Source organism: Eschrichtius robustus, chromosome 11 (genome assembly GCF_028021215.1).
Source record: "Eschrichtius robustus isolate mEscRob2 chromosome 11, mEscRob2.pri, whole genome shotgun sequence".
Taxonomy (NCBI): domain Eukaryota; kingdom Metazoa; phylum Chordata; class Mammalia; order Artiodactyla; family Eschrichtiidae; genus Eschrichtius; species Eschrichtius robustus.
In genome coordinates this window covers 40,579,464-40,603,900 of record NC_090834.1, presented here as the reverse complement: position 1 = coordinate 40,603,900, position 24,437 = coordinate 40,579,464, and the positions used below count along the sequence as shown (strand labels likewise).

General features: G+C 38.5%; 1 protein-coding gene across 1 annotated transcript in view; it reads right to left on the bottom strand.

Moving 5' to 3' along the window:
* Positions 1-24,437, bottom strand: part of MAML2 (mastermind like transcriptional coactivator 2) — a 361,811-nt gene that overhangs the window by 7,724 nt on the left and 329,650 nt on the right. Inside the window, exons 3-4 of the mRNA XM_068555533.1 lie at positions 8,941-9,144; positions 3,042-3,153 (exon numbers count right to left, since the gene is read on the bottom strand). Coding sequence (XP_068411634.1) covers positions 3,042-3,153; positions 8,941-9,144 — 316 coding nt within the window. The remainder of the gene's footprint in view (positions 1-3,041; positions 3,154-8,940; positions 9,145-24,437) is intronic.

The window sequence follows — 24,437 nt, the reverse complement described above, 5'->3', positions numbered from 1 at the left end:
TAGCAGCTGGTTGCTAAGGACACCGCCCTCAGGAAAATGCCCATATGCACTATGGAAGAGACTTCTAGGTCCCTCCCAAATACCCAACCTCCCTGTCTTCCTTAGAAACAGAGCCTTGATTTTGCAGTAATGTGCCCAGCTGAAAAACCACATTTGCCAAACATCCTTGCTGATGGGGGGTCCATATGAATAAATTCTGGCTAAAGGCAGAAGTTACTAGGTGATGGACTTCCTTGGTGGTGCAGTGGTTAATAATCCGCCTGCCAAGGCAGGGGACACGGGTTCAATCCCTGGTCTGGGAAGATCCCACATGTCGCGGAGCAACTAAGCCCGTGTACCACAACTACTGAGCCTGCGCTCTAGAGCCCACAGGCCACAACTACTGAGTCCACGTGCTGCAACTACTGAAGCCCGTGTGCCTAGAGCCCGTGCTCTGCAACAGGAGAAGCCACTGCAAGGAGAAGCCTGTGCACCACAAAGAAGAGTAGCCCCTGCTCACCACAACTAGAGAAAGTCCGTGTGCAGCAACGAAGCCCCAATGTAGCCAAAATAAACAAATAAATTAATTAATTAAAAAAAAAAAAGCAGTTACTAGATGAGTGTCCAAAAAACCTACTTTAAAAAGGGAATCTGGGGCTTCCCTGGTGGCGCAGTGGTTGAGAATCTGCCTGCCAATGCAGGGGACACGGGTACGAGCCCTGGTCTGGGAAGATCACACATGCCGCGGAGCAACTGGGCCCGTGAGCCACAACTACTGAGCCTGCGCGTCTGGAGCCTGTGCTCTGCAACGAGAGGCCACGACAGTGAGAGGCCCACACAGCACGATGAAGAGTGGCCCCCACTTGCCGCAACTAGAGAAAGCCCTCGCACAGAAACAAAGACCCGACACAGCCATAAATAAATAAATAATTTAAAAATTAAAAAAAAAAAGGGAATCTGACTCATTTGGGAGGCCATTTTACATCTTCCCCTCTTTCATCTTTCTATCTGGAATATGGATATGAAGACTGGTGATGGGGTGGCCACAAGGCAACCCTTAGGATGGAAGCTATATGCTCAAGAAGGTGGGGTGCAAAGACAAAAGAAGCCTGGATCCCTGATAACATGGTAGAGCCACCAAACCAGCCTTAGACTGCTATCCTTGGGAATCTTTTATATGAATGGGAAAAGAAAAGCCCAAACGTTCACCTTGAATTTGATATAATATTTCAGAGGGCTCTTAGCTTCCCCCAAAGCCACTGATAGGCCATGATATAAGAAGCCATGTTGCAAATAATACCCATATTGTCTATCAACCTCCTTGAGGACAGACTCAGAGAATCCTGCTTTTGCCCTGAAGCAAAGCAATCTTAGAGAGTGGAATATATATATCCCATTCCTAATTTTAGTGGAAAGAGGCAATCTGGTGCAATTGAAAGTGTTTAAATAAATGAGAACAACATATTGATTACTACACTTAACAGGACCAGAAAATATTGATAAACAGAAATATTCACAGCCCCTCCTTCTTTAGAGAATCTCCTTTATGGCCTTAAGCAGAGAGAACTTGGGAAAATAGAGGACAAGCTTAGTTTACATGAGAAGCTGCAGAGAGTTCTGGGCAGAAAGGCTCAAATAGATGCTGACTTGGAGAAGGCAGGGGTAGCACAGGCTATGTGTAAAAGAGGTTCTTTTGGAGTTCACAGAGTGGAAGGGAGGGATTTTAGGGGTAGTGTCTGCCACCTATGCTATATTGAGATACCCATTAAGAAGTTTTGCTTTATTTTTTGTTTTGTTTTTTTGTTTTTTTAATATCTTTATTGGAGTATAATAGCTTTACAATGGTGTGTTAGTTTCTGCCGTATAACAAAGTGAATCAGCTATACGTATACATAGATCCCCACATCCCCTCCCTCTTGCGTCTACCTCCCTCCCTCCCTCCGTATCCCACACCTCTAGGTATTCACAAAGCACTGAGCTGATCTCCCTGTGCTATGAGGCTGCTTCCCACTAGCTATCTATTTTACATTTGGTAGTGTATCTATGTCAATGCCACTCTCTCACTTTGTCCCAGCTTACCCTTCCCCCTCCCCATGTCCTCCAGTTTTTGACCCACCTCCTAGAGAAATGGAAATAAAACAAAAATAAACAAACGGGACCTAATGAAACTTCAAAGCTTTTGCACAGGAAAGGAAACCATAAACAAGACGAAAAGACAACCCTCAGAATGGGAGAAAATATTTGCAAACTAAGCAACTGACAAAGGATTAATCTCCAAAATATACAAGCAGCTCATGCAGCTCAATACCAAAAAAACAAACAACGCAATCCAAAAATGGGTAGAAGACCTAAATAGACATTTCTCCAAAGAAGATATATGGATTGCAAACAAACACATGAAAGGATGCTCAACGTCACTAATCATTAGAGAAATGCAAATCAATGATACAACGAGGTATCACCTCACACCGGTCAGAATGGCTATCATCAAAAAATCTACAAACAATAAATGCTGGAGAGGGTGTGGAGAAAAGGGAACCCTCTTGCTTTATATTTTAAATGCAATCCACCTTTGGTATTTTTGAGAGACTTCCTAAAGACTTAATTTGCTTTTCAATTATTTTTTGGTGATAGGGCTATTTGTCTTAGGGAGATGAGCCCAAAGGTGGAGATGAAAAGATTGGGCACTATGCAAGTTACAAATGTGACTATGAGGGAGAAATGTCTGCTTACCTTACACTATCTGGGTCAAGATATGCTGTTGGGAGGAGAAAGGTTGAACCTAGCAGTTGGAAAATATTCATGCTTTTTTGACTCTCACAGGTAGTCCTGAGAGCAGTGAAATATGTGAATAAGGAACAAAAATAAGCAAGAAAAACTGATGAGTAGACTAAAATAAATTGCAGTTTGGTCTTGATCTGAAAGTTAAATGGGAGCTAGAGAAGGAGTCTAAGAAAGATGTTACAATTAAATATGAGATGGGGGAAGGAGGAAATACTAACAACTGAACAGTTTTCTTCTTTGCACAGTTATGATTTTTATTAATTTTTAAGAACACTTACCAGAATACTGAGCTGTTGGCTGCATGTTGCCCACATTTCTTCTTTGGTCTTTATAATCTGGGGGTGGCCTTGTCAAATGTCTGTTTATCTGATCTTGTGGAGCAATTTTCTCCTTGAAAACACAAATGAAAACATATTAAACTGCATTGTTACTTTCTCAGTTGTAAAAATGTATAGATTCAAAAAAGTAAGAATATAAGAAAAATTTTGCAGTCATAGTTGCGAATCATGGATCTTAGTTTTTATTCATGATTTGCAGTCATAGTGGTGAATCATGGACCTTATTTAGAGACAAAACTTTTCAATTTCAATTTCCTGCATGAAAGTGTAATTTCTACCTCTCCTTAACATTCAACATGTGTTTTGGGTCTTGTAACTACTCTCATTTTCTTTATTTTGCAATTAGCTTTCAGCGAGGACAAAATTTCTGTGAATTCTGAGATGAGGATTTCTAGTTTTGTTTTGTAGCACACCTGATATACTTTGGTACCTATATATAATTTTGGTCCTACCAAGTGTGTAAGGTGTAGGAATAAGATTGCCAGATAAAGTGCAGGACACTCAGGCATTCTATGTTTTTATTTGCTAAATCTGGCAACCTGAGATTGGAGGAGATAACCTATCAGATACTGATATAGGCATTCTGTGCATATTATCTATTTTTTTCCCCCTCATAAACAACCATTGAAAGTAAGTATGGTTATTCCCACTTAAAAGATAAGGAAATGGAAGCTTCCTTAGGTTAAGTAACTTACCCAAGATCACACAGTGGTAGAACCAAAACCAAATCCTGAGTCAAAAACTTAGGCTTTCCGGCCATACAATGCAAGGGCCTCTTGCTGCTTCGTTTCTCTGCACCCCATTCTCAGAGACCAGTAATTTCCCAGTCTCCCTTCTTTTCTTCCTTGTGGAATCAGCCACCTTTAGATCTTTAGAGTAGGTGAGTTTGGGGGCTAACAGAGGAAACAGGGACATTCTTTTTATTTTGTCAGTGGCCTCAGCCAAAGACCACCAGGAATGTAGAGGGAAGAACAAATCTAACTCCATATTAGATCTGGCCCTTTTCCTGTGCTTAGTCCTGCTGGTTCTGTACCTTTTATAAAAGAATGTTGCCTACAGCCTGAAATATACAGGATAGCCTATTCTCAGGGCTCTGACCTTTAAGAGTCCATTCCTATAGAGATAGAAAGTTACAGAACAGAGAATAACATTTGTCTTGTTGGAGGTTTAGGGGAACATCGAGACTTGACCTACATGGATAGCTGCAAAAACAAAGGATTCTGACACCAAGAAGTTTACAACAACTAACAACTCCCCTCCCTCACCTTCCTTTAAAAGTCCTTTGCTGAAACCCTTCAAGGAGTTTGGGGTTTTTTGGGCACAAGCCACCCATCTCCTTGCAATGAACCTTTCTCTGGACCTGCAATAAACCTTTCTCTGCTCCAAACTCTGACGTTTTGGTTTGTTTGGCCTCGCTGTGTGTAGGGCACATGAATTTGCGTTCAGTAACAGGAACATACCTGTTGGGTTTATCACTCACTGGAGCGAGGAAGAAGGCACATCACGGGGGACCATAGGGTGTCTCAGCAGGAGCGTATTAGAAAGAACCTATTATAGGATTTGGGCTTTGACTGGGTGATTTAGGGAGGGTCTAAGGAAGCGAGGATTTGTTCTAGGTTGTAAGCTGTCAGAAAGTGAGGTTGATTCTATGACTGAGTAAAGAATTATTTGTCACTCATTTAGCAAAAGAGGGGAATTTTTCCTATTTTGTGAGTTGCACAATGACCTTGTTTATGTCTGTATTTAGACAAAATTATGAAGTGGCCTTCTTTTGTCTCATTTTATCATGGTCTCAGAGCAATCCTGTCTGAGCTTCGTGTTCTGTAAAATTGTTTATGTCCAACAGAGAACAAAATAGCCTGGCTGTGAGTGTTGTATCAGTTTTGGACATCAGGAGATTCTTTTTTTGTTTCTCAGTATGGATCAGGAAGTTTTTAGAATGGCTTCACTGAAACTTTGCATGAACCCCAAAGCAACCCCCTTTTTCGAAGATAAAAATAATTGGCATAGGTATACAGAGAACAATATAATTATAGAAAAGTCAGTAAATAGAAAAGAAAACCTTGTAACAGATGGGTTAATTAGATGGAAGCCAAATGTGGGCTGCCCAACTTAGAACCCACTTAAACCATGTATTTCTCAGTTTCCCAACAAATCCCAAACCTTCTAAGTAGAATAAATCTACTATAAGGGGAAAAAAGTGGCTTTAAAACAACAACAAACCAAATTCAAATTCTTGTTTCTAAAGAAAAAGACTTGAAAGACTCACAGGGATTTGGGGGCATCAAGTAATTCATATAAAACACAATTTTGATGAGCTAAGTGTAAACGAATCAGAAGCATATGGATTACATTTCTTTTAAATGTGGGTTTACAAATTAAGGGAAAAAGTGGTTGGTGAAACTCTTTCTGGTTTTGCCCAAACCCTGAATGTTTAAGAAACAGTTTGAGATGTTCCATGAACCCAAATGTGGCAATACGCAACCATTCCTGCTGTAAACTATTGTGCAAGCTGACAGTTTTGATTTTTATGCCAACATGGGGCTTTCTGAAATCTTCTCTTTTTCAAAAGCATCTATCGTATTTTCTTATGCAATTTAGGTGTTTCTGTTGTTTCTATTGTAGAAAACAGAATCCACGCATGTCTGTGAGCGATAATCAGGTCCTTGCTGCTCCATGAAAGACTAGATTTCGAATCTGGATTTATTTTTACATACGTTCAATCTACTTCTTGACTTTTTATTCTCCTGAGGGGTTATTTAGGTTGTTCAAAGTGTTAACATACACAGCTCTGGAAACTTGAGTTTCTTAAAGTACTTGTTCACGAACGAGTTAGACTTAATGGCCTTGCACGTGGACAAGAATTGCCACACTGTCACTTTGTGCTGAGGGGCAGCAAGGACCAGACTTCAACACTGAATGGAGACCGCTCCGTTTGCAAGAGAACGACATCCCCATTCTACGCAAGTGTAAACTCACAGGCCATCCCTGAGATTACTTCTGTGCAACATGAAATTTAACTTCACAACTAATGTCTCATGATAACCCAATATCTTGGACCCAAAAGATATTGAAATATCTTAGAAATATAGAAATAATCTTCTGTTGCCCATATCTGTTCTGCTTCAGTTTCGCTATCTCAAAATGTAAAATATGGATAATTCTAGGACCTTTCTCATACTCCTATTGTAAGGATTAATCCTTTAATTCCGTAAAAGCGCAGCATGGTGCTTGGCACATAGTAGGTGCACAAAACGTGTTGGTAATTATGATGCCCATTGTAACAAGTACTACTCATCTCTCTTCTTTGTGCTTCATTGGTGGGAAAATAATAGAAAGTACGGGATAATACACTTTCATGAGAAAACGTCTCAATTTAGGAGCCTATGTGGCCTTGCCAACTGACTGCAAATGACTACAAAACATATGCTAATGTAAAGTGGCATCAAAGACTGTTTCTTCCTGGATATGCTAAAAAGCACAGGCACCCTCAATGTCCGCCAAACAAAAAGAAATGTGAATGGTTTATAAAAATCACAAAAACAGCAGCCTCATTCTCATTCATCTCTCACAGCTTAGCTACTGCCCTTTGCACCTGTCCCAGCGGTGACTCAACTGGGACTCCATGGGAGTTAGGACAGTGCCAGGACAGGACCCTCATGGAATGTTTCCTTGCCTTTTAATGAGAGCTGAGAATCCAGAAATTCAACCTCTGCCTGTTACAAGTCAACAAATTAGTAGTGTTGATGGGAATGATGGAAGTGTACCCAGTAAGCCAATCTTAGATTGTATGTTTTTCTCTTCTACTGCCCTTGTTTCTTAGCTATTTTGTTTATGAAGATCATAAAAAGGGAGGGAGTGGGTAGGAGGAGTGGAGATTTCAAAACTATGACTTATAGTAGAAATTAGTTGTGTCACTTAGCAATCCAGTCAGTGGTTCCCCTACAACTTAGGGCAACATTCAAGGTCACCTATAAGTTTATTTCTCACTATTCCTTGTTCAAGGTCAAATAAGTTTATTTCTCACTATTTCTTCTCACATGCTCTGGATTCCAAACTTAATTCCATTTGTCATTCCTTAAAAATCATAAAGGATTGTTATATCATGATTTGTACTTTTCACTATGCATTAAACATTTCATCATACAATCTCAAACTAACCAACTAACACACACCCAGGCTATACCTTACGGTCTCTGGCCCACTCTCCACCTAGAATGGTGGACCACTGTATCCATCAGAATCCTACAGTCCTTCAAAGTCAAAGTCAAATTTCATCTCTTCTGGGAGACTATCCTCAATCTCTCCAGGCTGGATTTTATCTTTCCCTCCATTACATTTTCCCTTGCTATGTTTATACCTTTATTATAATGCAAATCAAATCTGAATCTAGTGCTTCCTTGTTTAAAATGCTTTAAAGTCCTCTCCATTGCTTTTCTTCTTTTGTTTTTGTTTTTGGCCACACTGTGCAGCTTGCAGGGATCTTAGTTCCCTGACGAGGGATTGAACTGGGGCCCCCAGCAGCGGAAGTGCAGAGTCCTAACCACTGGACCTCCAGGGAATTCCCTTCCATTGCTTTTCGACAATATAAATTCTGATTTAGCAAGCTTTATCCTCTGGTCTCTGATCTCTGGCCTCCTAGCCTTTCACTTCCCTATCCTTGTGCACGTGACATGCCTCAGCAAATGTAATAATGCAGTACACTTTATTGTCCCTGAGTCTTTGAATATGCTGGTTCTTCTGGCTGGACCCTCCCCTGTTCTTTCCTCCATCTCCTACTTCACCTTCAGATCTTCAGTAGATATAACTTCCTCTCTGAAACCATTTCTGGTAATCCCACATCACAGCATTTAATCACATGTATTACAATTGCCTATTTATTTGACATCCCCAGAGGGCTCTAAGCTCCTTAAGGACAAAGACAGGGTTGTCTTGTTTAGGGCTGTAGTCCCATTGTAAATTAGTAAATATTTACTGAATGAATTATACGCTTATCACACCCTGGGTTTCTGGCTCTTACTGCAAAGCTCCTGGAGTATAAATTTATTTTTTTTTTTAATTTTATTTTCTGTGTACCTTGGCTCTATCAACCTGGAGATGGTTAACTTTGCCTCTTTCTTCTTTCATTTGGCCAAATAGTTTGAAGGGAAAGAATAAAATTTGGAGAAAAGGCTTTGGTCTTAGGAGGCAGGAAGGGTTTGGAGCAGTTGCTGAATGTATGAGTTTGAGAATATAGAAGGGACAAACAGATAAATAGTGAAGTAGGGTTAATGCTTGGGTAATGTGTGGGAAATAAGGACCTTGCCTTTAAGGTAAGGCCACTTAAATGTGGTGAAAGTGGGAAATACATTTTCGGTTTCCTTAAAAAACATCTACTATTCTGAGATGCTTTATTTTGGAGGCCAAATTTTAAGTTTTGAAACTCCACACTGGCTTTTAAAGTTGCTTTAAAACCCTTTCACCTCTAAAATCAGTTTGGATTTGAGTTGATTAAAGCTTTGTCCCCTATTTTCTGCCCCTTGGGGCTAGGGAAGAAGACTGGTTTCTTTTGCCTGATACCAATGCCCATGTTGGTGGTTCTAAACATTCCTGGGCTGGGCAGGGCTAGTCAGCCCAGGTGCTATGCATTCCAACTGTCCAGCAACTGGTAAATCAAGTTTTTTTTTTTTTCCTGCAGCACTTTACATGTATAGATTTAGCCTCTCTTACAGCCAGGACACCCTCGTGGCTGTCCCGTAGGTGGACACAGAGACAAGCACAGTAAGTAGAAATGGAAAATAATGAATTCCCTCTGTTGGGCCAATAGGTATGTGTAGTAGAAATTGGGAGAAAGTTTTACCGTGTCAACCAGCATCTGCTGCTGGAGGAGAAGCTGCTGTTTCTGTTCCATGATCTGCCTCTGTAGAGTCTGTTTCTTTCCCATCAATTGCTGATTCAACAGTGATTGCTGGGAGTTCATGTAACCACTTCCAGTGTTTGGATTTGAGCAGGGGTTGGGACTTGGACTGGGGCCTGTGTTCTGGCCTACCACAGAGTGTTGATCCTAAAAAAGAGAAGGGGAGGGGGTGGAAAGCTACTGTGAATTAAAAGAAAAAAAAAAAAAACTTGCGCAAAGATCATAAGCTTAGATTCCAAACATTTTTCAACTTGTTAAGATCAAACGTGGTTAATGGGTTGGAGATCAGAGAATTGCTTTTCAAATGTAGAAGAAATAATTGCATATCACAGCAACCAAAGCAGCTTGTTTAATGACATTAGGGTACTGGAAAAGCTCCCACGTGACTCTGATGGTGGAACCTCCGCATTCCAGAAGGTATTTATGGCACGTCAAAGAAAATTACCATAAAAACATATGGCAAACCTCTCAATTGCTCAGGAACAAACACATCATAAAGTAACAAGTTCTTCCTTTTCCCTAAAGTTAGCCCATATCATTGCTGATCCTGCAATGAAAATCATTTCAATTCACGTGTTTAAAAGTTGAATAACCATTTTGGACAGAAGGGGCCTAGCTTTCTGTGATAAGGTAGGAAGACCTATGAGTTTCTGTTTCACAAACACTGAAACTTGTTAGGGACGTCACCTTTCAGAGACTTGTTAATTTTCCTCCCTGGTCAGTAAGTCGGGAATCTCAGTGCATTAATCAGTAAAAGAACATCAACTGACAATAGGGAAGTATTGGTCAAAGACTCACAATTGTGTATTAAATAATATTGGGTATTGGTGAACTGCCATTCTAATTTGAGGTCTCTACCAATGTTTAGGCATTGACAGGTCAGCACCCTGCAGGGCAGAAAGCTAAACCCAGCCAGGTGTTGTCACTAATTCCCAATGGTGTGTTTAGGATTGAGCTGTGCACTGTTGGGGTTACAAGAAAACTCCAAAGCATAGTCCTCATTTTGGAGAATTTATCATCTAATTAAGGAAGACATGACATGCTTACATGTAAAATACAAGAAAATACAGAATCAAGTTTTAGATTAAACGATACAAGTACTAAATGAAAGATCCTCCCACTTTGATGATACTCATCTAGGAAGCAGATGCCCGGGCGGGCCTTGCTCCAGAAATTCTGAGGCCACAGATAGGGTACCTACTCAGGTGATTCTAATGCTCATTGATCCAGGGAATGGTCTTTGAGAAACAGTAGCTATATGGGAGCAATAAAATCCAACTATCATTCCCAGCTGGACTGGGTGAGGTTACAAGAGATTAAAAAGATAAAGCAACTCCCATGATGCCTGATGAGTAAATAGTAGGTACTCCACTTGTGGACTTGCCTTCTCTTTCTTTAGTTATCTGCTGAACTACAAAAAAAAAAAAAAAAAGCCACCAGTTCAAAGCCTGGGGATGCAGGAAACGTGGTCTTGCTTTAATAATCCCTGGGGCTACAGAGCTCACCAACTGCCACAAGGAAAAGGGATACAAAATAATCCTAAAATGACCATACACTGAGGTTTGTTACAGGCCAGTCATCGGGCTTAGCACTTTATGTGATTAATATCATTTCATCCTCCTAACAGAACAATGAGACAATGAGCAAGGACTATTATTTTCATCCTAATTTTGCAGATGAGAAACCTGCCTCAGAGAGATCACTTAGCTGTAAGTAGTTGAGGAAGACTTGAAGTCAGGCCTGTCTGACTCCGGAACTCCAGTTCTCAATCACTATCCTCTATTGTCTCTCAGTTGAGACAGGAAGAGCTGGGGAGGAAAAGCTTCCTACTGTAAATCTGGGTCAACGCGTCTGTCCATGCAGCAAATGTGTATTGAGCACTCTTCTAAGGGGTCACCCTCAATCAGGCCCCTGGAAGGGAGTGTTTTAGGGAGAAGGGCAGAGGTGTGGGGACTGGGAGGGGGTGGTCCTTCTCACCAGTTAATGAAAAATAATTAGAGTCAGCTCTGAGGTAGGAACATCCTCTGAGCAGCTGAAAGGAACTATCCCTAACACATCTGCACTCAATGCCCAGTCAGATCTGTCAGCTTTAAATCCATCATGGCTCTTGGGAAAGCTTTCACCCCACATGTCCTACAAGCCACCAGGACTCTCCCTTGGAGTGTGCTTCTTTCATTTGGGTTAGGGGCTCAGCTCAGGGCCCTGATACTTTGTTCTTTGCTGTGCTATTTTTTATTTCTTAATATCCAATTATTTATTATATAGAGCAATCAATATAGATTTACTAAGTATTGTGTCTTAATTTCCTCATGTGTAAAATGAAGGTAATTACATTCGTGACATAAAATTAGGCCAGGTGAAATTTAGAACAGGTCTAGGCACTTAGTAGGTTCTAGATAAATTTTAGCAATTAATATTTTTCTTACTTATCTTTGTATTATTTTGTGTATGGTAGAGACATTTTAGAAACAATTATTTTTGTGAAGGAGCTTATGGTGTAAGTGTACTTGACTGCACATGTGGTATGTTTGGCTCCCATCATTTTTTAAACACAGGTAGGCCCTTGTGCTCTCCAGTTGGCCACAGTCCCCACTATTCCTCATTTTATTATACCCACCCTTTTCCCTCATTTCTATTACTTGCTTGGCCCATGTAGGCATTTGAAGTTAAGATCTCTGGCTTATATTTTAAAGGTGACATACAGATGGCCAAAAGGCACATGAAAAGATGCTCAACATTGCTAATTATTAGAGAACTGCAAATCAAAACTAAAAAGAGGTATCACCTCACAATGGTCAGAATGGCCATCATCAAAAAATCTACAAATAATAAATGCTGGAGAGGGTGTGGAGAAAAGGGAACCCTCTGCACTGTTGGGAATGTAAATTGGTGCAGCCACTATGGAGAAGAGTATGGAGGTTCCTTAAAAAACTAAAAGTAGAGCTACCATATGATCCAGCAATCCCACTCCTGGGCATATATCTGGAAAAGGTGAAAACTCTAATTCAAAAAGATATGTGCACCCCAATGTTCATAGCAGCTCTATTTACAATAGCCAAAACATGGAAGCAACCTAAGTGTCCATCGACAGATGAATGGATACAGAAGATGTGACACACACACACACACAATGGAATATTACTCAGCCATAAAAAAGAATGAAATAATGCCATTTGCAGCAACATGGATGGACCTAGAGATCATCATACTGAGTGAAGTAAGTCAGACAGAGAAAGACAAATATCATATATCACTTATATGTGGAATCTAAAAAAATGATACAAATGAACTTATTTACAAAACAGAAACAGATTCACAGACATAGAAAACAAACTTATGGTTACCAAAGGAGAAAGGGGGTGGGCTAAGGGGTAAATTAGGAGTCTGGCATCAGCAGATACACACTACTATACATAAAATAGATAAACAACAAGGTCCTACTGTATAGCTATACTGTATAACTATATTCAATATCTTGTAATAAACTATAATGGTTTATATAATATCTTGTATTAACTATATATATAACTGAATCACTTTGCTGTACACCAGAAACTAACACAACATTGTAAATCAACTATACTTCAATTAAAAAAAGAATCTCTGGCTTATATTTTACCTGGGAATCTAAGATACACACATCACAAAGCCCATGGACACACTCACTCAAAGTTACTGCATTAAAAAGCAATGCATAGTCATTTCCATTAGGTGGTGATACCTACTAGTGCCTTAGGATTAAAATCCACATCTCCTAATGGCTCGTCTAGTCACCCATGTATCCATCCATCCATTAATAAATTTGATAAATTTTACGGAGTATCTACTATGTGACAGGCAGTTTTCTATTTTCTGAAGATCAAAAAAGTATTTACAAAGGGGAAGAATGAAGAGAAAGAAAAGAGGTGACAGAATGCTTACTGTTGGCAGAATCAGTGAACATCATCAAAATAATTTCCAGTGAAGTCTGGAAAACCACCCTCTGCTAAGATTTATAAAAGATCTGCATGCCAAGAAAATGTAACTCTGTCTTTCTCTCTCTAATCAAACAGATGGACTGTACTAAACTTAGTTTCATTCCTTTACAATACCAAAAGATATTAAAATAAGAGATAAGCTCTCTTTTTGAATTTTGTAGATTTTCAAACCTTGTAGTTTTTAGCCCATGGGCCTTACCATGTACTCTACCATACACATTCTTTCCACTCATGATGGAAGTAATATTTGGCTGCTGCTACATTTTTTTGCCCTTATGTTAGCTGTGAAACACAAAACACCTCCTTACACAGGCTTGCTGTCATTGCCAAGATGTTGTGCAAACTTTAGTACATAAAATATTTTGAAAGAAAAATATGCTCCCATGCGTTGGCTTTGATTTCCATATTCAGCCTCACTCTTTGCCTTACACTCAGCCCATGTAGAACTTGACTTAATAGAAATCATCTGTTTCTCCCTCAGCACTCATTTTCTCCTCAGTTGCTTGTGAAGGCCATGGTAAAAATGGCACATCCTCAGCCCGTAGATGAAAGAGTATGTGTGTGTGTGTGTGTGTGTGTGTGTGTGTGTGTGTGTGGTTGTGAATGAATTAGGCTATTTTTACTGATGTAGTCTTTTATATGCTAGAAAACTCAGATTTCTAGAGTCTCTTTCAAATCATGAACTTGAATGATCTTTCATTTTGTGTGTTTTTTTTTCTGTTTCTACCAATAAATTACGGTATTTGATGCTAACATACAAAACAGGCTTCTAATCCTATCATCCTGGGATTTAATATACATTTACATTTAATATGCACTTATAGTTTTCCACATCTATGTGAGTGTGTGTGTATGTGTGTGATGTGTATTTAAGATTTTGAAGTTCTTTTATAGTCTTGGCTAAGCCACTGAGTTAGGGTAGTATGCCAAGTGCTTAAATATGATTAAAGCTTCTTAATCCTTGTTTTAATCCAGCACAGGACTGCTAGACCAATGAAAGCATTTCTGTATCTTTTTAATAAAATTCTACCAATAATCAAGCTATATCTTTAGAATTATTATCTTCACTCTACTCTTAATCATTCATTCAACAGATATTTGTTGAGCATCCATTGGGTTCGCCAAAAAGTTCATTGGGTCAGTGAATACATTGTTCAATAAAATTCTTGGTGAAAATGAAAAATGTGTCTTTTACTTTTACTTCAAACCAAATGAACTTTTTGGCCAACCCAATATTATACATCATGCATTCATCAGGCCTTAGGGATCAAAGACCACTCAGCCTGCTGGAAAACTCTGCAGCGTGTCTATACTTCCAAGTTTTCCAACTGGACTATGGATGGGAAATTTATTTTCCAGAACGGTCTCAAGGATGTTAGGAGACCATTTGGTAAATCATGTATATGATGACCAAACCTTTTAGCTGGATAAATCAAAACATGCTCACAAGTGAGTGGCAGTGTGTAAGGTTGATTTACATTTATAGGAAGCTGGATGCATATTTTAATGTATGGAAAATATGGTAAACGAATGCTTTCCCAAATGTGTTACTTTGTTGACTTAAGAGCTTGTCCATGGATCAGCACAGAAAGTACTAACTTAACAAGATCACAAACCATGTCTCTAAAATCTGGCAGAAAATTAAGGGAACTCCTGAACTATTTAAAATGGAAAACCCTTTTCCTTAGAGGACAACTTACCTGTCCTCCTTCTTATCACCTGCATTTCTCTTAAAGCCATTTTTAAGTCCTTTTGAAAAGAATGTCCAAATTAAAAATTAGAAACAAACCTCATCATTCTAGCCCTAACAGTGAATTCACCAATACCGTCTTCTTTAAAAGTTCAGGCATAAATATTTAAAGAAAGAGTATGTATGAAGAAAACCTTGTAAATCTCAGTAACAAACACCAGAGTGTAGGCCTGGCCCCTAGGTCTGACTTTGATAAAATGGCTCTGTAAATCATGGTCAATATGTGAGATATCTTTTTGAAAAATGTTAACTAATAAAAACGCTAGGATTGCCTGTTTCATTTTAATGGAATGTGAGGGTTCTGTGAAGTAGGTTGATTTCAGCAAAAGGTAAAATGGGGTCCAATTAGACATGTCCTAAAGCAGCAAACAAAAATACCCCTGGTTTCACTGAAGTATGCTGAAATATTAATACTCACTGAATTCAGTCAGTTTTACTATTAAAGCAGTTCTGTGGGCTGAACAGTGACATAGAAAGTTTCACAAAGCAAGCAGTTATCAGACAAGTATTGTTCTCTTAATATTAAAAAAAAAAACCTCTAAAAAATATTTGTCTTGTTTTGGGCATCTGGGTAAAATGGCTCTCTGTTTCTCTTATTTTGGAAGGGGAATATATAATGGATTTTTTCCCCACAAAAATGAAGTAATGTAAGTTACTTGGGATCCATGAGAGTATTTTGGCGTGGAATGACTGCCCTTTCTTTTTCTTGGCTTCCAGAGCTAGGCATCTGCAATTTGCAAAACAAATTCAAGATAAAGTACCCAGCTGGGCAAGTCTGTACAGTAGATCTCACAAACTGATTTGCTATTCAATCTTTCTCCCCCTCCCCCCAGCTTGTCTCTTTCCCTCTTTTCTTCTTTCCCTGTCTCCATGAACTAACTGCTCAACTGTTCCTCCAGGCTATTCATCTTCTGAACTGTCTGCTTATGAAGCCATTTATTTATCTCTATGCCTGAGAAACAAGTTGCCTTAACTGTTTCAGATTCCCTACAAGATGGCAGGCCCACTTAAGTTATTTATTTGGGGCATGGATGGTGAGGTGGCTGGGAGCGGCTAAAATAAATGAAAAGTTATTGTTTGACACAGCAACAATAATAACAGTGACAACAAAACAATGATCAGGAAATCATCCAGGAAACAACTTTTAAACAGAACGACTGAAGGGATAAAACACTGCTGTCTTCAGGTTTCCAGTCCTTTATTTATTTATTTATTTATCTATTTTTTTTCCAGTCATTTATTTCAAGGGTCGTTAAACTATGACATGACCAGTCAAATCCAACTTGCTACCTTTTTTGGTAAATAAAATTTTATTGGAACATAGCCATACACATCCATTTATATATTGTCTGTGGCTGCTTCCCCACTACGACAGAGTTGAATAGCTGTGGCAGAGACCTTATGACCCACAAGCCTAAAATATTTACTATCTAGCCCTCTATGGAAAAAATTTTCTGACCCTTGCTCTATTTGGCTGTACTAGCCAAGTCAGGCTAAGTACTTTGGTCTTTTACATTAAATTGATAAAATGCCTTAGAGAAAAGTACCCAGCAGTTCTTGGAAGGAACAGGCAAGTTGAGAATAAAAAATATCTATAATGACATCTGTTCACAATAGCCCTTCACTCCAGCCACCATTACAAACAGCAGAAACTGAAAAGCAACTTACACATCTTTTATCCAACTGCATTTTACAGTTGAAGACGCTGCCCAGAAAGGTTAAGGAATTGACTTGTACAAAGTCACAAAACCTAACGAAAAGATGAAGAACGATATCCAAATCCAGGAAAATACGTTAAGGAGAAATGAATGGAATAAAGTCTATTTGCTTGAGAGAACTATAGCTTGTCTGACAGAACTGGCTTGCGGGGGTGAGGGGGGTAGGGGAGATGTTGAAACGTAGAATATGAAAACACAGAAGGATGTATTTAGATTAGTATTTTCTTTATGCTTTGCAACTCTGAACAGTAGCTGCTTTTCTCATCTATTTTATAGGGCGTTTTTCTTCGCTTGTTGAGAACATTCTCCTTCACCCTGCAGGGAAACCCTGATCATATGTTTATAATGTTTGGTTCAAATGATTAGAATGAGTTTGTGGTCACTGTAGAGTTCATCCTTCAGAGGTTACCTAATTTTCAAGTCACCAGGACACCGTGTCTATTCTTAGCCTCTGGGGTGGACACTTGTTATGGGTTGGCACAGAAGAACAGTTCCATGAGCAAGGAAGCAGCATTTAGGTGGGAGAGTGGCCAGGAACAAAACGTCAGTGGGTCAGGGTGGAGTGGGAAGAGTTTGGTAACTCAGGGGAAGGAATGAGAAATTTTTCTTAAAAGAGAAACTTTTCAACTTTAGAAGGGTTCTTTGTGGCAGACCTGAAATTTCTGCTCTGTAAGTTAGCTTTTTGCTTTCTGCCCCTAGAGCAGTGGTTTCAAACTTTTCGTTGGATAACAGTGCCTTTTGAGGATTTCACAAAGCTATGGATTCTGTCTCTTCTCCCCTCCCCTCAAGTACACATACAACTAACAAGTTTGTTTACAATTTCAGGGAGCTTACAAATCTTCTAAACATTCACAGACCATCAACAGACCTCAGGTTGAGAACTCCACCTCCCATCCCTCAAAGGTTAGTGTTTATGAAAGAAATGAAATGCTTTTCCCCTTGAGTACGTCCTCTACACTGCACATCCAGGTTAAAACCATTCACGCCTCCTCATTGCCTTTGGAATCAAGTTCAAACTCCCAAAGATGGTATAGAAATAAGAAGTCCCTCTATATCTGGCTTCTGCATCTTTCCTCCCGTTTCATCTCTCAACACGTCCTTTCTTCACTTTATACTATAGTGATATTAAAACACTCGCAATTCTCCAGTCTCACAGAGCTCTTTCTCCTCTCCACAGTTTTGATGTGTTCACATCCTCTCTGCCTGGAACACTCTTCCCCTGCCCCTCCCTACCAAGTAAACACCCACTCATTCTAGGCTCAGCTCAGATGTCCTTTTTTCAGGGAGTCTTCTCTGACCTCCCAAGGCTGTTGAGTGTCCTCTTCTGTGCTTCCCTAAAAGCTGGTACGGATCCACTAGGTAGCATTTGTCACTCTGTATCACAATTGCTTGTTTGCTTATATCTATCTCCCATTATAAATGCTTGGAGGGCTGGGATGTTCATCATGAAATTCGCAGGGTACAGTGGACTCCACATAAATGTTTTCTTTTTTTGTACAAATAAATACATGAATGAATGAAGCAGTGCAAACTAGAAAATGGGGACAGAACTTGCTGTAAGGCACATGGGATGAAAATGCTAGCACTTTTCAAAGGCAACTGGAAAACCAGTGCAGGACAGAAGGCAAAGGTTGAGCAAAGTTGTTAAATCCAGTGTTGCTTTAATGGGTGTGCCAGCTTAGAGGGGCCCAGGGCATAAAGGACGTGTTAGGAAGGAAAAGAGCTAGGGGTGAGTGATAGTGGAGAGCATGACGATGATGATAATAATGACAATGACTCCGTGCCTTTGTTGTAAGGATGGAGGAAGGCACACTGATGGAGTACAATTTCTACAAACAGTTACCATTTTCTTTTTTCTTTTTTTAAATTTTTATTTATGGCTGTGTTGGGTCTTCGTTTCTGTGCGAGGGCTTTCTCTACTTGTGGCAAGCGGAGGCCACTCTTCATCGCGGTGCGCGGGCCTCTCACTATCAAGGCCTCTCTTGTTGCGGAGCACAGGCTCCAGACGCGCAGGCTCAGTAGTTGTGGCTCACGGGCCCAGCCGCTCCGTGGCATGTGGGATCTTCCCAGACCAGGGCTCAGAACCCGTGTCCCCTGCATTGGCAGGCAGATTCTCAACCACTGCGCCACCAGGGAAGCCCCAGTTACCATTTTTTAAAAGCTATGTGCCAGGCCATGTGTTGAAGGCTTGACATTTATTACTTTAATCTTCACAATAATTCTAACTATGATTCCCACTTTAAAGATGAGGTTATAGGTTAAGAAATTTGGCTTTTTTTTACACATACGCCTTTAAAATGCAAAATACTTTGAAGGCATAATAAAATAAGGTAAAAGTCAAATTATTTAAAAATATCTCTCTGTTCTATTATAAAACCAATTTGAATGGATAGGCAGCAATAGTGAAAATAGTCATTCTGGGATCAGACAAAACTAGGTTCAAATCCCAGCTCCACTTTTTTCAGAGTTGTATGTGGTCATAATATTTACCTCAAAGGGTGGTAGTTAAGAACGAATGACATAGAGTAAGTGAAGTGCTTAGTATATTAGTATCAGGTATGCAATAGACGTGAAAAATATTAATATTTCCTCTTAAGTCAGTTTGATATTTACTGAATGTAAATATAAACACACACACAAGGCATAGGGCTAAATAATATACAATTTCTGATTGTCAGATAGTGAGGAGAGTGTGGTGTTTGTAATAATACCAGCAATAAACCAACAAGCAATAATCATCCAAAGATGTGCTCAGTGCCTCAAACTTAGCGATAGCTAACTATTATCACCACTGCCTCCACCAACTAAAAGAAAATTAGGAACTTGTGTTTAAGCGTAATTTTATCCTTTGTTGAGTTTACTCTATATATTGTGTTGATATTAATCCCCTCTTCTTTCTTTGGTATAATGCATAACTATATTAAGCTTATAACTCATCTTTACAAAAACATTTATTTCAAAGGGACATACGTTAGGAACCAGTTTTATACACTACACTTGTGCTACTCCTCCAGAAATGTTTGGAAGGTACTATGGTTTTGGATGGGGTAAGTTATCAGCATTTTCTGTTCTAATTAAACACGAAGGCGATCCAGTAGCAAGTAGTAATGAAGAATGAAGAAGGGATAAACGACACCACAGTTCAAAAGGAAGAAAATCCTTTTTAAAGGGTTGGTTCTTAAATCAAAATGATGTTCAAATTATACATGAAACAAATCTGGAACTTTTAAGAATCGATTTCCAAAGATGGCTTCTAATACCTTGAAAAAACTATAAGATTTTTCCTTTGCAAACAAAACAAAAGTCAATATGGAATTTTGACTCTGGAATTTCATGTTAATCAAAATTTTATAGACTACTTTTAGCTTTTTTCCCTTTAAGATGGAGAAGTGAGAAACCTAAGAAACTTCTCACACATCTCATGTGATATCTCATGACAAAATACTATAATGATGAAAAATGCTGCCTCTGTAGTCAAACTGCCTGGGTTTAAATATTTCCTCCGTAACTTACTAATTGTTCTTGGGCAAGTTATAAAAGTCTCTATGTCTCAGTTTCTTAACTATTAAGGGGTAAATAACAATGCCTTCATCATACGATTGCTGTGTTGGCTTAAATAAGATCATGTAGGTAAAATATGTTGCACAGTTTCTGGCTCAGAGCAGGTATACAAGAAAAGTTAGCACCTATTTTACGTTATTATTTTCTTTTACAATTTTGACTTCTTCTTATTGGGCGGGCCAAAAAGTGCCTTCGGTTTTTTGAGTAAAAATAAAAGACACGTTTTTCATTTTCACCAAGAATGTTATCGAACAATGTATTCACCCTTTTGTTCCCCTACCTTCTGCCGTTTTTCAGGCAACTTCATAATTCCATCTTCCAAAAACTTTTTATCTTTTGAGCAAAGAACTGTTCCAGGTGCCTTTTACAGTCTTCCAGGGAATTGAAATTTTTTCCATTACGAGAATTTTGTAAAGACCAAAATAAATGGAAATCCGAAGGTGCAGTGTCTGGTGAACATGGCAGATGAATCAGAACTTCCAAGCCAAGTTGTGACATTTTTTGCCTGGTCACCGAAGAAACATGCAGTCTTGCGTTATCCTGATGGAAAATTATGTGTTTTCTATTGACTAATTCTGGACGCTTTTCGTCGAGTGCTGCTTTCAGTTGGTCTAATTGGGAGCAGTACTTGTTGGAATTAATGGTTTGGTTTTCCGGAAGTTGCTCATAATAGAGGACTCCCTTCCAATCCCACTGTATACACAACATCACCTTCTTTGGATGAAGACCGGCCTTTGGTGTGGTTGGTGGTGGTTCATTTCACTTGCCCCATGATCTCTTCGGTCCCACATTATCGTACAGTATCAACTTTTCATTGCTCGTCACAATTTGTTTTAAAAACGGAATGCTTTCATTACATTTAAGTAGAGAATCACATGCGGAAATACGGTCAAGAAGGTTTTCTCACTTAACTTATGTGGAACCCAAACATCAAAGTGATGAACATAACCAAGCTGGTGCAAATGATTTTCGATGCTTGATTTGGATATTTTGAGTATGTCAGCTATCTCCCGCGTGGTATAACGTTGACTGTTCCCAGTTAATGTCTCTATTTAATCGCTCTCAACTTCAGCTGGTCTACCTGACCAGGGAGCATCGTCCAGTGAGAAATCTCCAGCACGAAACATCGCAGACCACTTTTGACACGTTCGATCAGTCACAGCACCTTCTCCACACACTGCACAAATCTTTTGTCTTGCATTTCAGTTGCGTTTTTACCTTTCTTGAAATAATAAAGCATAATATACTGAAAATGTTGCTTTTTTTCTTCCATCTTCAATATTAAAATGGCTACACAAAAATTCACCAATTTTGATAAGTTTTTTAAAATGCACGCTGATATGGCAGCTGTCACATACAATCTAACAAAATTGTTTCGAATGACGTTAAAGACAACTAAGTGCTACCAGAGCCATCTTACGGAAAAAAACGAATGAACATTTTGGCCCACCCAATACTTACACACTACGACATTCTTTCATTGATTCTTATAGCAATCTGTTTCCTGTGACCTGTGAACCTTGTTAATTTCATAGTCTTCTCTTCTAAGCTCTCTAGGCTTTATTTTCTCCAACTTTAAGATAAGGGAGTTAGGTTAAAATCTCTAAGGTCCATTCTAGTGCTAGAATAGTTGAAATTCCATTTATATAGAATCAAGGTGACCATAGATATCACCATGATGAAATAATTTGATTTATTTTTTCCATTGAGTCTCAAATGCAACCTAACGATATGACATGCAGTGGTTTTGCATATAATGAACAAATACTAGATTGATCCAGGTGGGGAGTGGGGAATCAAACTGGTTATCTTCTTCTGAACTGATTGAATCGAGCTTGGGGATGGAAATGTTGAAAAATGTATTAAACCGAATTCTGGACCTGTTCATATACTTCCGTGTGGAAGGCACAATATAGAACTATATAGCGTTGCTAATAATATCTGTCTTAACTGAACTGGTTCTGTAGAAGGGTCTGTATTTTTCCCTGATTCTGCAAAATATATCTACAAAATATTTTGCTAGAGGTAATTTTTGTGCTTTGAATATCCATTCTGCACTAAAATATACAAAATGTACTGACCTACACAGTAGCCTACAAATTCCGACATTATCTCCTCTTATGAGAACAGAGAGAATATCTTGGTTATTGCAGGTTATCTAACAGACATAGAAATTTAAATCCACTGATACAGTATAGTGACTATGGTCAAGGTCCTCTAATGTGTCCATCTACTCTAATGCGACATGATAAGCTATTTTTGAATGTATTATTATAATGACCACAAAAGACATTTAAAAAGGAGCCATCTGTTCTCTGTTAAAGGTAGTCCTGAACCTTGGATTAGCAAAACAAGCCACTAAATACTTCAGTGGGACTTCAAAAAAGCTGAGTTCTCCCTAATAATCAGTATGGGATGAACTTCAAAAGATTAGAGGTTTCACTTGGATCAATTCCCAGAAAATCAGGTTATTTACCAAATCTTATTTATGCAAACTATACAAACACATTCTGATCTGCAGAGTACCAAAATAATGTTTTAGAAAAATGATAACCTTAAATGAAAAGTCTACTATGGAAGAATGAGGAAGGTCAACTTTCTTTGGTCTGATTATCTTGTCTGTCTACATTAGTTAAATCAGCTGTACAACTATTACCAGATCTGCTGTTACTTAATGGCTACGAATCTAGAAAGATGTACCTAAAATTTCTATTAATTATGTTGAGTAACAACATAAGGGATGTCTAACACACATAAACAGTATTTTAGCTTCTCTGTTGCTGTTGTTTGGAATTACAAGGTGGAGTAGAGAGTCTAAATTATTTTTAGATGTCAACCACTTTTTAGGACATTTTTTCAACTACAAGGATTTCTAGTACAACTTTGGGTTCACAAGCTGACTCTTCATATTAATTCATTTGAATAGAGAATTCAGAAAAATGTAGGTCTAGTTTGGTACCTGTTCAACATCGGTGACTGGTGTTGCTTAAGTCCCAAATATATTTTGTGTTTATTTTACAGAATATATAAATTATTTATTTACATGTATCTTTCCTCTTACTACACTATTATTATTTTAAGAAAATGGACTGTTTTATTCATCTGTGCATTCCCACCAGCACACATAAGCCTGACATAACAAAGATATATTTGTATATATATATATTGTATATGTTTGTTGTTAAATAAATAGTAAATAATTACTTGAAAATCGGATAAACTTAATTTATAACATGATTTGCAATTATTTAGCTGTTATTAGAAAGTAACTTGGATATCAAAAATTTCAGTGAAAGACAAATATCGGTATCAAATATCATATAAAATGCTTTGCCCAAGAATATTTGTCAGTTCCAGATACTATAAAATCTTTTCATGATTAAAACCTTGAACTTAAATTTAGCACGTACAGAGTTATATGAACTTTTAACCTTTTTTTTCTCAGCAATCTGGGTAGGTTGATTGTATTGGATTCTGTGACTTGTAACTGGAAACAGATCCTTGATTTGAACATAACTGTCCAGTGATTTTTCAACTGGGTAAACATTTGTGGCTTATGTTCCTAACTGCTGATCAGAAGAGAATGCAGGAAGGGAGGCTGATATATTGTACAGTTTCCAATGTTTACATTGTTTTGCATTTTCCAGATCCATGTGGTACTTTTTAAAAGGACGTACATCTGGGACTGCAGCAGCTCTTCAGCTGCTGGCTGGATCCAAGTAACTGTTCATTTAGTCTATATCTGAGCATTTCTGAATATTTAAATCAAACTGTGACTAAATTTGAGCCAATTGGATTCCCTTTATAATTTGAAAATATTGTTATCTAGCCATCCACATAAGAAAAATAAACACAAAAATAATTTTAAAAATTTCTATCTTGTCCATAAACTTAACAGAACTTGGGCCAAGTATGTGAAATGCCACAACATTGAATATCATGGAAACTTAAAATCAGTCAACTATTTTTTTTTTTTTTTTGGCCTATGTATTGCCAAACAATTGGCTTGCAAAAGTTATTTAACTAAACTAACTGATTCAACCAGTTGTTTTGGTATTAGTAGGACCCAGCTTAATTATCTTATCCAAGGACTTAATTTGCCTGATAGATTTTTAGTTGAAGTTCATCATATTTATCTAGTCCTTGCCAGGTCTTGACTTTAGTTTTCTCCTTGTAGACACAGCTGTACTGACACCCTGAGACTCTAGCATCATTTTTAAAAGTTGCTTTTTTTTAGATATTGGGCAAGCATTAGTATTCCATTTTAGAAAGGTAGTTAAATTAATAGTATTTTGAGAGCTTATTAAGCTTAAAGTATTTTGAGTTCTTTAGAAACAAAATAACACTGTTGTTATTATTATCATTATTATTTTGGCCACACCACATGGCCTGTGGGACCTTAGTTCCCTGACCAGGGGTCAAACCCGGGCTTAG